The 13,234-nt window shown below is 43.1% G+C and overlaps 1 protein-coding gene across 4 annotated transcripts in view; it reads left to right on the top strand.

Annotated features, from left to right (window-relative positions):
• Positions 1-13,234, top strand: part of hyi (hydroxypyruvate isomerase) — a 67,727-nt gene that overhangs the window by 44,058 nt on the left and 10,435 nt on the right. For 3 of the 4 annotated variants that reach the window (XM_068036901.1, XM_068036902.1, XM_068036903.1), the window contains exons 6-7: positions 3,175-3,224; positions 4,671-4,740. In XM_068036901.1, the coding sequence (XP_067893002.1) occupies positions 3,175-3,224; positions 4,671-4,740 (120 nt within the window). The remainder of the gene's footprint in view (positions 1-3,174; positions 3,225-4,670; positions 4,741-13,234) is intronic. The other variant, XM_068036904.1, reaches the window with a different exon arrangement.

Below are 13,234 nucleotides of genomic sequence, written 5' to 3'. Positions count from 1 at the left end.
CCCCATCCACCACCTTCAACATTTACTCCCTCTAACCACAAGTGAACAGTGGCAGCAGTGTGTACCATCTACAAGCTGCACTGCAACTCACCAAGGCTCCTTCGACAGCACCTTCCAAACCTGCGACCTCTGCCACCTAGAAGATGAAGGGCAGCAGACGCTTGAGAACAGCACCACCTGCAAGTTCCCCTCCATGTCACACACCATCCTACTTGGAACTATATCATCATTCCTTCATGTAGCTGGGTCAAAACCCTGGAACTCCCTTCGCAACAGTACTGGGGATGTATCTAGAACACATGGACTGCAATGGTTCAAGAAGGCAGTTCACCACCACCACCTTCTCGAGGGCAATCAGGGATGGGAAATAAATGCTGGCCTTGCTAGTGACCCATATCCCATGAACTAATGAAAAAAGCCCTTGGTGACTGCATGCAAAAGGAGTAAATCATCAGCCTTTCAAACAGTTATGAACAAATGAGGAGGGGTCAAGGGCTTCTCTCTTTTTCCTATCCCTGTTTGACCACGACAGCTTTAATTCTTTCTTAAAGTGAATGTACTGGCTAATTCAGTAGGTTTTTGATTACTTACTTGCTATGATCATAAGCAGAACCAATCGGACAGGTTTTCTTGAATTAACAAAGAAAGAGGGTAACTTTATTGTACCTAAACCGAACTATTAAAAATAATAAACAACGTGCCAACTTCCACTCCCACGCACACACACACTAGAGGTTTACACACACACACAAATAGGTTATAGAGTGAGGAAAGGTAGATTGGTTGAGTTAGAGTCCATAAAAAATGTATACAGTCTGTGGAGTTTGGTGATTTGGCTGGCTTCTAGCTGAATTTGGTGGTCCTGAGGCTTTTAGTTTGAAGAGGTAGATGACTGGTTCGGTGAGTCTCTTGGAGATAGCGATGCAGATGATTTCCTCCAGTGGGTTTTCTGATTGTAGCCAGAGTATGCAAAGGTGGTCAGTCAACAGACAGAATTTGAAAGCTTTCAAGCTGGACTGGAGAGAGAGGGAGACCCCCCACTTAGGGTCTGCACATGTCAGAGTCGAGTTGCTTCTCCTTTGCTGTAGAGAAAACACCAGTTTAAAACAACAGATGGGGAGGGTCTTGTTACTTGACAACCACTCAGTGATTCAAACATAGCAGTTAGCAGTATTTCTCTGCTTGCTGAAAGAAGGGGTAGTTCCTTTAAACTTCCTGGGTTTTGGTTCTTGCTGGGATATGCAGACATTTCGTCTTCCTCCTCACAGTCCTTTGCAATGTAGGATACAGTGTTGCAAACTAGGTGATCATCTTAAGCTGCCAGCAGTCATCCTTTTTTAAATGTTCTTTGTAAATTTCTTCAAAAAAATATAAATTCAGATCTCCAGTCAGTGAAGCAAAGAAAATTATCATTCAACAGAACATGTTGGTGTAACAGCGGTCTTGAGATAAAAAATATAGTCAATTAAATGAATGGGCGGCACAGTGGCGCAGTGGTTAGCACCGCAGCCTCACAGCTCCAGCGACCCGGGTTCAATTCTGGGTACTGCCTGTGTGGAGTTTGCAAGTTCTCCCTGTGTCTGCGTGGGTTTGCTCCGGGTGCTCCGGTTTCCTCCCACATGCCAAAGACTTGCAGGTTGATAGGTAAATTGTCCATTAGCAATTGCCCCTAGTAAAGGTAGGTGGTAGGGAAATATAGGGACAGGTGGGGATGTGGTAGGAATATGGAATTAGTGTAGGATTAGTGTAAATGGGTGGTTGATGGTCGGCACAGACTCGGTGGGCCGAAGGGCCTGTTTCAGTGTTGTATCTCTAAACTAAACTAAACTAAATTAAATGGTGAATATATACTAACATCATACAATTATAACACAACAAAAACAAGAAATGCTGGATTCACTCAGCAGGTCTGGCAGCATCTGTGGAAAGAGAAGCAGAGTTAACGTTTCGGGTCAGTGACCCTTCTTCGGAACATCATACAATTATAAGTTCCATTGGAATCTAATTTTTTAAAATTGGTATCTATTGTATCCCAGTTTTTAATGCAGTTTACTCTTAATTCAAAGGCACCGAAATCAAATCTTTTTAGCGCCAAAATGACATTTTAAATTCTCAGGAATAGACTATATTCTATAACTGTTTGTGAGTTTGAATCAATATCCTTTGGGAAATTATGTTTACCAGAGGTTTATACCACGTGGACACAGCTCAGTTTTCTATTTACTGTGGATTATTTTTGAAAGCTGCACTCTTAACTCTTGAAGTCATGCAATACACTCTGACAGTGAGCACAAGCAGTGTCAGCAGCTTTTTAAAACAACACTCCCTTGCATAGAATTTTCTGTCGGTTACAATTACTTATTTGGAGAGGATGCAGAGGGGATTTACCAGAATGTTACTAAAGCCAAAGTTGTGTGGGGAGACTGGAGAAGCTGGGATTTTTCTTGGACCAGAGAAGGTTAAAGAGAGATTTGATAGAGGCATTCAAAATTATGAGAGGTTTTGGTAAGAGTAGATAGGGAGAAACTGTTTTCACTGACCAGAGGCTCAGTAACTAGAGGACATAGAGTTAAGATAATTGGCAAAAGAACCGGGGGGGGAGAGGACGAGATTTTTTTACTTGGTGAGTTATGATCTGGAACGCACTATCTGAAGGGGTGGTGGAAGCAGATTTAGCTTTCAAAATGGAATTGGATTTTTGCTTCCAAAAGAAAAGGAAAAATTTGCAGAGTTTTGGGTAAAGAACAGTGGACTGGGACTAATTAGATAGATTTTCCAAAGAGCACAGGCACGATGGGCCGAATGACCTCCTTCTGTGCTGTATGATTCTACAATTAATTATTTTGCTGAAGAAAAAGGCCTGTCTTGGAAATTATATTATTAGCTGTTTTCAATCACTTGTGCAGCCTGCCTGTCTCCATACTAAGTTCACAATTACTACCATGGTACAGCATCTCTGACACACAGAATGCAGCAGTATTCAGCTTACTATGTCCCCATGGAAGAAAACCACTGTCTTATCCCAGCCTTTAAGGATGGCATACTCATATAATTAGCCATAGCATATGGTTTAAATTTGTGGTGGAACTCGGTGGTTTAATTTGTTGGTTAGCAGCAGTTCCCCTTGTGTATCCTCTGTACGCAGTTTAATCGAGGATGTGCTGTTCATTTCAGCTGCAAGGATTCTGCAGCAAGTGGATCGGCCTAACCTGAAACTCCAGCTGGTGAGTGATACTGTAAATACAAAATAATTGCCCAACTTCCGGAGCTGCCAACAATTTGGGGTATGTAAGAGTTTGGATAATGGAGAACAGCTTTGACAGGGAGGGGGAGAGGGAACAGGAAAACAGATGAATCAGTAATCAAATCTCTTTTGATGAGGCACAGCAGCCAGCCTATTCATGTTCACTCAGAATATTAATATCACGCCTATGCCCAATTGGATTGTAATGTGGGCAGAAATATTTCTCAGCAATCCACCTCAGATAAGTTTGTACTGACCTTGTAGTTATCACGTCAGAGATCCTAACCCTTCGCTGAGGGCATCATTCCACATCAGTTAAGCACATTGTCCTGGCTGGAGATACCCACCACAGGAATAAGCAAACCTATCGCGGTCATCACACTAGCTCACAGTTAATTCCTTTACTAATATTAGCACTGCTTCAGGTATTATGAATAATTAATAAAAGTGGGTGGGAGTGATCACAGTGAGATGAATTGGCAGAAGTGAGGGATTCACTCTCCAGGTTTGTGATCATCATCAGAGGTTTCCCTCGAATTGGTCCAGTTATTCTGTGAAAAACGTACTTAAAGATTTACTATAAAAACGTCAGGTTATAAATTTCTATTGGTGACAGGAATGAGTTAATGCCCTGTTAAAATAATGAACAGAGGATTGCTGTGCCAATGTGTTAAGCATTCATGTGCTGTTATCACCAGCAGTAATTTCGACAGTTACAGGGCAACTTTTGCGAGACCTCACGTCACTGGTCAGCTTTTCACACAGCAAGCAGCTTATCAGAAAACCATAGGTTCAATGCCTGCAATGTTCCACGCATGGGCAAAAAGAAAATATTGTGGGTAATGCACTGACGATTTTCTAATCTCCTGTTTGTGAAGCATCACTGGCATGGCAGCACCTTGGAAAATTCCTCTCTTAATATTTACTATTGCTGCACAGGCCTCTTTCAGTGGGATTTGAATTGTTTGAATGCTAACATTGCCTCACTGTTGCAGTAAGGTCAGGATAGTTCCTAATAAATCCAATAAGAAATTCAGGAGAAACTTCTTTACTCAGAGTGGTGAGAATGTGGAACTCACTACCACAGGGAATAGTTGAAGCGATCTTAGCATTTAAGAGGAAACTGGGTAAACACACGAGGGAGAAAGGAATAGAAGGTTAAGTTGAGATGAAGTAAGGCGGGAGGAGGCTTGTGTGGAACATAAATACGAGCATAGATCTGTTGGGCCTGATTCTATGCTGTACAATCCTATACAGTTACCTCATGACTGAGTGTGGGATGTGATCCTTGGTCTCACTCTGTATTTTTGTATTGTGATCAGATATTGTATTTGTACAACTGGATTGTTCTGTGCATATTTCATGCCTCATACTGAGGTAACGTATCTTTCTAGTTCTACATTATCTGAATTGTGTTTGGATGCAGGACTTGTTTCACTGGCAGATAATGGATGGGAATCTCACTCAGAACATTGCCAACTACTTCTCTCTGATAGGCAAGTGCTTTCTTTCTATATACATGTATATGTTTTAAAGGGATTGTACCCACTGATCTCCCCATATACTAGAAAAGTTATTGTGTGTAGTGCTAGCTAATTTCCCAACAGATTTGGAGGGTCAATGTGTATGTTGTAGAGCATGGATAACAATGTGCCTGTGTCCTGTACTTGTATTACTTAGAGAATGCTGCTTGTCCTCTATACTGTAGTGCTGTAGAGATGGCATTCAAAGAACCTAAAGCTAAATAATAAGTCAGAATATAAAATGCTGGAAATACTCAGCAAGTCAGGCAGCAGCTATGGTGTGAAGCAAAACAAATGTTTCAGGTTGATGACCTTTCATCAGAACTGGAGAAAGTTAGAGATGGAACAGGTTTTAAGCAAGTAAAGAGGCAGACAAAGGGGGAGGGGAGGAAAGAACAAAAGGGAAGATTTGTGATAGGGTGGAAGGCAGGAGAGTTTAAATGGAAAAAGAGATGATGGTGCAAGGCAAAAAGGGATGGTAATGGGACAAGTAAAGAAACAAAAGATGGGTCTAGATGAGGTGTAAATGGGAAAGCAGAATCATTAATAGCTGCTGTCCAAAAAAATGGGAACAGTGGTTATGATCTGAAATTGTTAAACTCAGTTCCTATGCCTTGTGGGAACTCCAGGACACTAAGTGTGTAGGAAATGTCTCCAGCTGCTTCAGCTTGAGCTCAGGATTTCCGCGCTTGAGGAGCAGCTGAAGTCACTGCAGAGCATCAGGGTGCAGGAGAGTTTCCTGGATTGTACTTTCCAGGAGGTGGTCACCCCACAGGCAGTAAGAGTTCTGGATACTAGGTGGGTGGCCATCTGGAAGACTAGGAAAAGGCAGGAGGTGCAGGAGTCTTCAGGGTGTGTGCCACTCTCAAACAGGTACTCCGCATTGGAGACTGCTGGGAGTGACCATACCCTGAAGGAGTGCAGTCCAGGCCATGGCACAAATGAGCAAGGGACTGTACAGGAGCAAGCAGAAAAGGGTAAAAGTGCAGTTGTTCTAGGAGATTCCAAGATTCCATAGTCAGGAGGACAGACAGGCATTTGTGTTACCATCATCGTGAGTCCCACATGGTGTGTTGCCTCCTTAGTGCCAGAGTAAGGAACATCACAAAGAGGGTTCAGGATATTCTGCAGGAGGAAGGGAATGAGCCAGAAGTTGTGGTACACGTTGGTACCAACAAAATAACAAGGGCAAGTATTAAGGTCCTGCGGTCAGATTTTCAGAAGCTAGGGAGCAAGTGAAAGAGTACCTTTTTTTAAAGGACCTTGAAGGGAGTAATCTCTGGATTACTGCCAGTGCCATGTGCTTGTGAGAGTAGAAATAGGAAGATAGGGAGGATCAGTGTGTGGCTTGAAGCATGGTGCAGGCGGGAGGGCTTCAGATTCTTGGGGCATTGCGCCCAGTTCTGGGGCAGAAGGCACCTATTCAAATGGGACAGGATGCACCCCAACAGGACTGGTCCCAATGTCCTCGTGGGGAGGTTAACTTGTGTATATGGGCAAGGTTTGAACTAAATTGGCAGGGGGATGGGCACCAGCACACAGAAGTAGAAAAGATGAAGAAGGTGCGTAATGTGAGAGTGTTGAACAGTACTAGAGAAGGGAGCAGTTCCATTTTAGATAGGACAGACTAAGAAGGGCTACGATGAATGCAAAGACGGGCTTACAATGCATTATGGTAACGCACAAAGTGTGGTGAATAAGGTTGGTGAGCTACAAGCACTATGATGTGGTGGCAATAATGGAAACGTGGCTTAAAAATGGTGAGGACTAGGTGCTTCATTTGCAAGGATAAAAAGTGTTCAGAAAAGATAGAGAAGGAGAAAAGGGAGGTGGGGTGGCAGTACTGATTAGGGAACACATTGTAGTGTTGGAAAGAGGGGATGTCCTTGAGGGGGCAAAGACAGAATCTATTTGGTTAGAGTTGAGAAGCTAAAAGGGTCTGATCATGCTACTGGGGGTATTCCAAAGGCCTCCATATAGTGAAAGAGAGAGAGGAGCAAATCTGCAAGATATCACAGAGATGTGCAAGAACTATAGAGTGGTGATATTGGGGGACTTCAATTACCCTGATATCAATTGGGATAATTTTAAAGGAAAAAGAGGGGGACAAATTTCTGAAATGTGTTCAGGAGAACTTCCTTGATCTGTATGTTCTCGCCCAACTAGAAAGGAGGCATTGCTGGAACTGGTGCTGGGAAATGAGGTGGTCTAAGTGGGTCAAATGTTTTGTCGGGGTGCACTTGGGTAAGAGTGATCATCGTATCATAAAGTTTAGACTTGTAATGCAGAAAAGCAAGGAATGATATAAGGTTCAACGGCTAGGTTGGAAGAGGGCTAATTTCAATGAGATGAGAAGGGATCCAGCCAAGGTAAACTGGAACCAAAGACTGACAGGAAAAACTGTAACAAAACATTGGGATATCTTTAAGGAAGAGATGTTTCAGGTACAGGCTATGTACATTCCAACAATAACGGAAGATAGGGGCACCAAAAAAGGGCTTCTGGGATGATGAGGGAGAGAAAGATTATGATGAAACAAAAAAGAGGGTGTATTTTGCATGTCAGGTGAATTCTTCAAGTGAGAACCAGGCCAAATACATTAAGTTGGGAGGGGAGGTGAAGAGGAAAATAAGACTGGCAAAGAGAGAATGAGAATGACAGTCAACATAAAAGCGAACCCAAAAATTTTCTACTGACGTGTAAATAGTAAGCGGGTAGTAAGAGGTGTGGAGTGGGGCCTATTCGGGACAAAGAGGGTAATATATACTTAGAGGCACAGGGCAAGGCTAGAATACTTAGTGAGTACTTTATATCAGTGTTTACGAAGGAAGAGGAATCTGACAAAATCATGGTAGAAGCAGAGAGAGTAGAGGCAATGGATAGGGTAAAAATTGATAGGCAGGATGTACTGGAAAGGCTTGCTGTGCTTAGGGTAGATAAGTCTCCTGGTCCGGATGGCTTGCATCCCTGTTGCTAAAGGAAGTGGGGATGAAGATAGTTGAAGGGCTTGCCATAATCTTCAGTCTTCCCTAGATATGGGGGAGGTGCCAGAAGATTAGAGGGTGGCAAATGTCTCTCATTCAAGAAAGACAGTCCCAGAAATTATAGGCCAGTTAGTTTAACATCAATGGTAGGTAAGGTTTCAGAAACAATAATCAGGGGAAAAAAACAACGGGCACTTGGAGAGGTTTGCATTAATTAAGGATAACCAGCGTGAGTTTGTAAAAGGCAGATCATGCTTGACTAATCAAATTGAATTCTTTTGATGACATAACAGAGAATGTTGATGAAGGAAATGCGGTGGATGTTGTCTATCTGGATTTTAAGAAACGTTTGACAAAGTACCACATAAAAGGCTGGTTAATAAAATTGAGGCTCATAGAATAGGAAGGTCAGTGTCCAATTGGAAAAAAATTTGGCTTCAGGACAGAAAGCAGCAAGTCATGGTAAATGGTTGTTTTTCAGATTGGAGGATGGTAGACAGTGGTGCTCCCCAAGGGTCAGTGCTAGGACCACTGCTTTTTTTGCTAAATACAAATGACTTGGATCTTGGAATATAGAGTAGAATTTCAAAATTTGCCATTGATACCAAACTTGGAGGAGTTGCGAACAGTGAGGATGATATGAATCACCTGCAACAGGATGTAGATAGGCTAGCAGAATGGGCAAACAAATGGTAGATGGAATTTAATACAGACAAGTGTGAGGTGATGCATTTTGGCAGAAGGGATAGGGTGAGGTAATGTAAACTTAATGCTGCAGTTCTAAAGAGTGTGCAGGAACAGAGGGATCTGGGTGTGCATGTACATCGATCTTTGAAGGTGGCAGGACATTTTGAGAGAGTGGTTAGCAAAGCATATGGGATCTTGGGCTTCATCAATAGAGGCATAGTGTACAAAAGCAGGGAAGTTATGCTGAACCTTTATAAAGCTCTGGTTATGCCACAAGTAGATAATTGCATCCAGTTCTGGTCACCTCACTTTAGGAAGGATGTGAGGGTCCTTGAGAGGGTGCAGAGGAGATTTACCAGAATGGCTCCAAGGATGGGGGATTTTAGTTACAAGATTAGGTTGGAAAAGCTGGGGTTGTTCTCCCTGAAGCAAAGGAGATTGAGAGAAGATTTGATAGAGGTGTGCAAGATTATGACAAGCTAAGATAAGTTAGAAAAGAAAAAAACTGTTTCTTTTAGCAGAGGGTACAAAGGCTAGGGGACATAGATTGAAGGTTTTGGACAAGAGATATGGGGGAATATGAGGAAGAACTTTTTTACACAGTGAGTAGTAATGACCTAGAACTCACTGCTCACAAGGGTGGAGGAAGTGGAGACAATCAATGATTTCAAAAGGAAATTGGATAGACACTTGAAGGAAATAAAATTGCAGGGCTATGGAGGTGTGGGACCGACTGGATTGCTTGCGGAGAGCCGTCATGGACTTGATAGGCCGAATGGCCTCCTATGCTGGAAATTACTCTATGACACAATGTTGGGTCCAGAAGGCTTGTAAAGTGCTGAATCAAAAATGAGGTGCTGTTCCTCAACTTTCTGTTGAGCTTCATTAGAATAGTCCGGGAAGCCAAGGACAGAGAGGTCAGAGTGGGCCAGAGGATTACAATGACAGGCAACCAGAAGTCAGGGTCACGCTTGCAAACCAAACTGAGGTGTTCAGCAAAGCAATCATCCAATCTGTGTTTGGTCTCAGTGTAGAAGAGACCACATTGTGAGTAGTGAATTCACTGCACTAAATTGTAAGAAGTACAAATAAATTGCTACTTCACCTGGAAGAACATAGGAACATACGAGTTAGGAGCAGGAGTAGGCCACTGGACCCTATGTGCCTGCTCCGCTATTCAGTAAGATCATGGTTGATCTGATTGTAACCTCGGCTCCCGCCTTCCCCCAATAACCTTTCACCCTCTTGCTTATCAAGAATCTATCTACCTCTGCCTTAAAAATATTTAAAGACTCTGTTCCACTACCTTTTGAGGAAGAGAGCTCCAAAGACTCATGACCCTCTGAGAGATTTATCCTCATCTCTGTCCTAAGTGGCTTCCCCCTTATTTTGAAATTGTGTCCTCTGGTTCTGGACTCCCCCAACCAGGGGAAACATTTTACCTGCATCTACCCTGTCTATCTCTTTAAATATTTTGTAGCTTTCAATGAGATCACCTCTCATTCTTTGAAACTCTAGAGAATACAAGCCCAGTTTCCCCAATCTCTCTTCATAGGACAGTCCTGCCATCCAGGGAACAAATCTGGTGAGCCTTCGTTGCATTCCCTCTGGCAATAATATCCTTCCTAAGGTAAGGGGACCAAAACTGCACACAGTACTCCTGGTGCAGTCTAAGCAAGGTTCTATACAATTGAAGTAAGACTTCACTACTCCTGTACTCAAATCCTCTTGTGATAAAGGTTAACATACCATTAGCCTCCTTAATTGCTGCTGTACCTGCATGTTAACTTTCAGTGACTTATAGACAAGGGCACCCAGGTCCCTTTGTACATCTACACTTTCTAATTTCTTACCATTTAAGAAATACTCGGCACATCTGTTCCTCATACCAAAATGGATAACCTCTCATTTTTCCACATTATATTCCATCTGCCACATTCTTGCCCACTCACTAAGTCTTTCCAAATCGCCTTGAAGCCACTTTGCATCTTCCTCACAACACATATTCCCACCTAGTTTTGCGTCATCCACGAACTTGGAAATACTACATTTGGTCCCCACGTCCAAATCATTGATATGTATTGTGAACAGTTGGGGCCCAAGCACTGATGTCTGTGGTACCCCACTAGTCACAGCCAGCCAATGTGAGAATGACCCATTTATTCCGACTCTCTGTCTTCTGCCTGTTGACCAATCTTTAATCCGTGCCAGTATATTATCTCCTATCCCATGTGCTTTAATTTTGCTAACCAACCTCATGTGGGGGACTTTATCAAAGACTTTTTGAAAATCCAAGTGTGCTACATCCACCGACTCCCCTTTATCAATTCTGTTTCTAACATCCTCAAAAAAACTCCAACAAGTTTGTCAGACATGATTTCCCATTCATAAATCCATGTTGACTATGCCCAATCAGATCATTATTATCCAAGTGTCTATTTATCACATCCTTTAGAATAGATTCTAGCATTTTCCCAGCGACTGACATAATTCCCTGTTTTCTCTGTCTCTCCCTTCTTAAATAGACCTTCCAATCTGCAGGAACCACTCCAGAATCTATAAAACTTTGAAGATGATCCCCAATGCAACCACTATCTCCATAGCTACCTCTTTCAATACTCTGGGATGTAGAGTATCAGGTCTTGGGGACGTATCAACCTTCAGCCCCATTATTTTTTTCAATACAACCTTCTTACTAATACTAATTTCTTTCAATTGCTCATTTTCCCTAGTCCCTTGGATCTCTAATTCTGGGAGATTTCTTGTATCTTTGTCAGTGAAGACAGACACCATGTGTCATTTAGCCTCTCTGCCATTTCTCTATTCCCCATTATAAATTCTCCTGACTGCCTGTAATGGACCCACATTTGTCTTACGTTTCCTTTTTACGTACCTATAGAAGCTCTTACAGTCCGTTTTTATATTTTTTGCTAGCTTACATTCATATTCTATTCTCCCTTTCTTTATCAGTTTCTTCGTCCTCCTTTGCTGTATTCTAAAATCCTCCCAATCCTCAGATTTACTACTATTTCAGGCAACTTTATAGGCCTTTTATTTTTATTTTATACAATCCTTAACTTCCTTTGTTATCCACGGTTGACTGCCTTTACTTTTGGGGTTTTTGTGCCTTGAAGGAATGTATAGTTGCTGTAAACTATGTAATATTTCTTTGAAGACTATCCATTGCCTATGTACTGTCATACATTTTAATGTATTTTCCTAATCCACCTCAGCCAATTTGCCACTCATTCTTCATAATTTCCTTTGTTCAAAATTAACACCCTAGCTTCAGATTGAACTACCTTACTTTCAAACATAATGTAAAATTCTACCATTTTATGGTCACTCATCCCTTAAGTTTTTTAAAAATTCATTCAGGGATGTGGGCGTTGCTGGCTAGGCCAGCATTTATTGCCCATCCCTAATTGCCCTTGAGAAGGTGGTGGTGAGCTGCCTTCTTGAACCGCTGTAGTCCATTTGGGGTAGGTAGACCCACAGTGCTGTTAGGAAGGGAGTTCAGGATTTTGACCCAGCAAGTGGAGGAACGGCGATATAGTTCCAAGTCAGGATGGTGTGTGACTTGGAGGGGAACTTGCAGGTGGTGGTGTTCCCATGCATCTGCTGCCCTTGTCCTTCTAGTTGGTAGAGGTCGCGGGTTTGGAAGGTGCTGTCTAAGGAGCCTTGGTGCATTGCTGCAGTGAATCTTGTAGATGGTACAAGCTGCTGCCACTGTGCGTCGGTGGTGGAGGGAGTGAATGTTTGCAGAAGGGGTGCCAATCAAGCGGGCTGCTTTGTCCTGGATGGTGTCAAGCTTCTAGAGTGTTGTTGGAGCTACACCCATCCAGGCAAGTGGAGAGTATTCCATCACACTCCTGACTTGTGCCTTGCAGATGGTGGACAGGCTTTGGGGAGTCAGGTGGTGAGTTACTCGCCTCAGGATTCCTAGCCTCTGACCTGCTCTTGTAGCCACGGTATTTATATGGCTACTCCAGTTCAGTTTCTGGTCAATGGTAGCCCCTAGGATGTTGATAGTGGGGGATTCAGCGATGGTAATGCCGTTGAATGTCAAGGGGAGATGGTTAGATTCTCTCTTGTTGGAGATGGTCATTGCCTGGCACTTGTATGGCGCGAATGTTACTTGCCACTTATCAGCCCAAGCCTGGATATTGTCCAGTTCTTGCTGCATTTCTACACGGACTGCTGAGGAGTCACGAATGGTGCTGAACATTGTGCAATCATCAGCGAACATCCCCACTTCTGACCTTATGATTACAAAGAACAAAGAAAATTACAGCACAGGAACAGGCCCTTCGGCCCTCCAAGCCTATGCCGATCCAAATCCTCTATCTAAACCTGTCGCCTATTTTCTAAGGGTCTGTATCTCTTTACTTCCTGCCCATTCATGTATCTGTCTAGATACATCTTAAAAAATGCTATCGTGCCCGCGTCTACCACCTCCGCTGGCAATGCGTTCCATGGTAGGTAGCTGAAGATGGTTGGGCCTAGGACACTCCTCTGAGGAACTCCTGCAGTGATGTCCTGGAGCTCAGATGATTGACCTCCAACAACCACAACCATCTTCCTTTGCGCTAGGTATGACTCCAGCCAGCGAAGGGTTTTCCTCCTGATTCCCATTGACCTCAGTTTTGCTCGGGCTCCTTGATGCCATACTAGGTCAAATGCTGCCTTGATGTCAAGGGCAGTCACTCTCATCTCACCTCTTGAGTTCAGCTCTTTTGTCCATGTTTGAACCAAGGCTGTAATGAGGTCAGGAGCTGTGGCCCTGGCGGAACCCA

Source organism: Heterodontus francisci, chromosome 8 (assembly GCF_036365525.1).
Source record: "Heterodontus francisci isolate sHetFra1 chromosome 8, sHetFra1.hap1, whole genome shotgun sequence".
Classification (NCBI taxonomy): Eukaryota; Metazoa; Chordata; class Chondrichthyes; order Heterodontiformes; family Heterodontidae; genus Heterodontus; species Heterodontus francisci.
The sequence above is the reverse complement of the archived record's forward strand: the minus strand, read 5'-3'. Positions and strand labels throughout refer to the sequence as shown.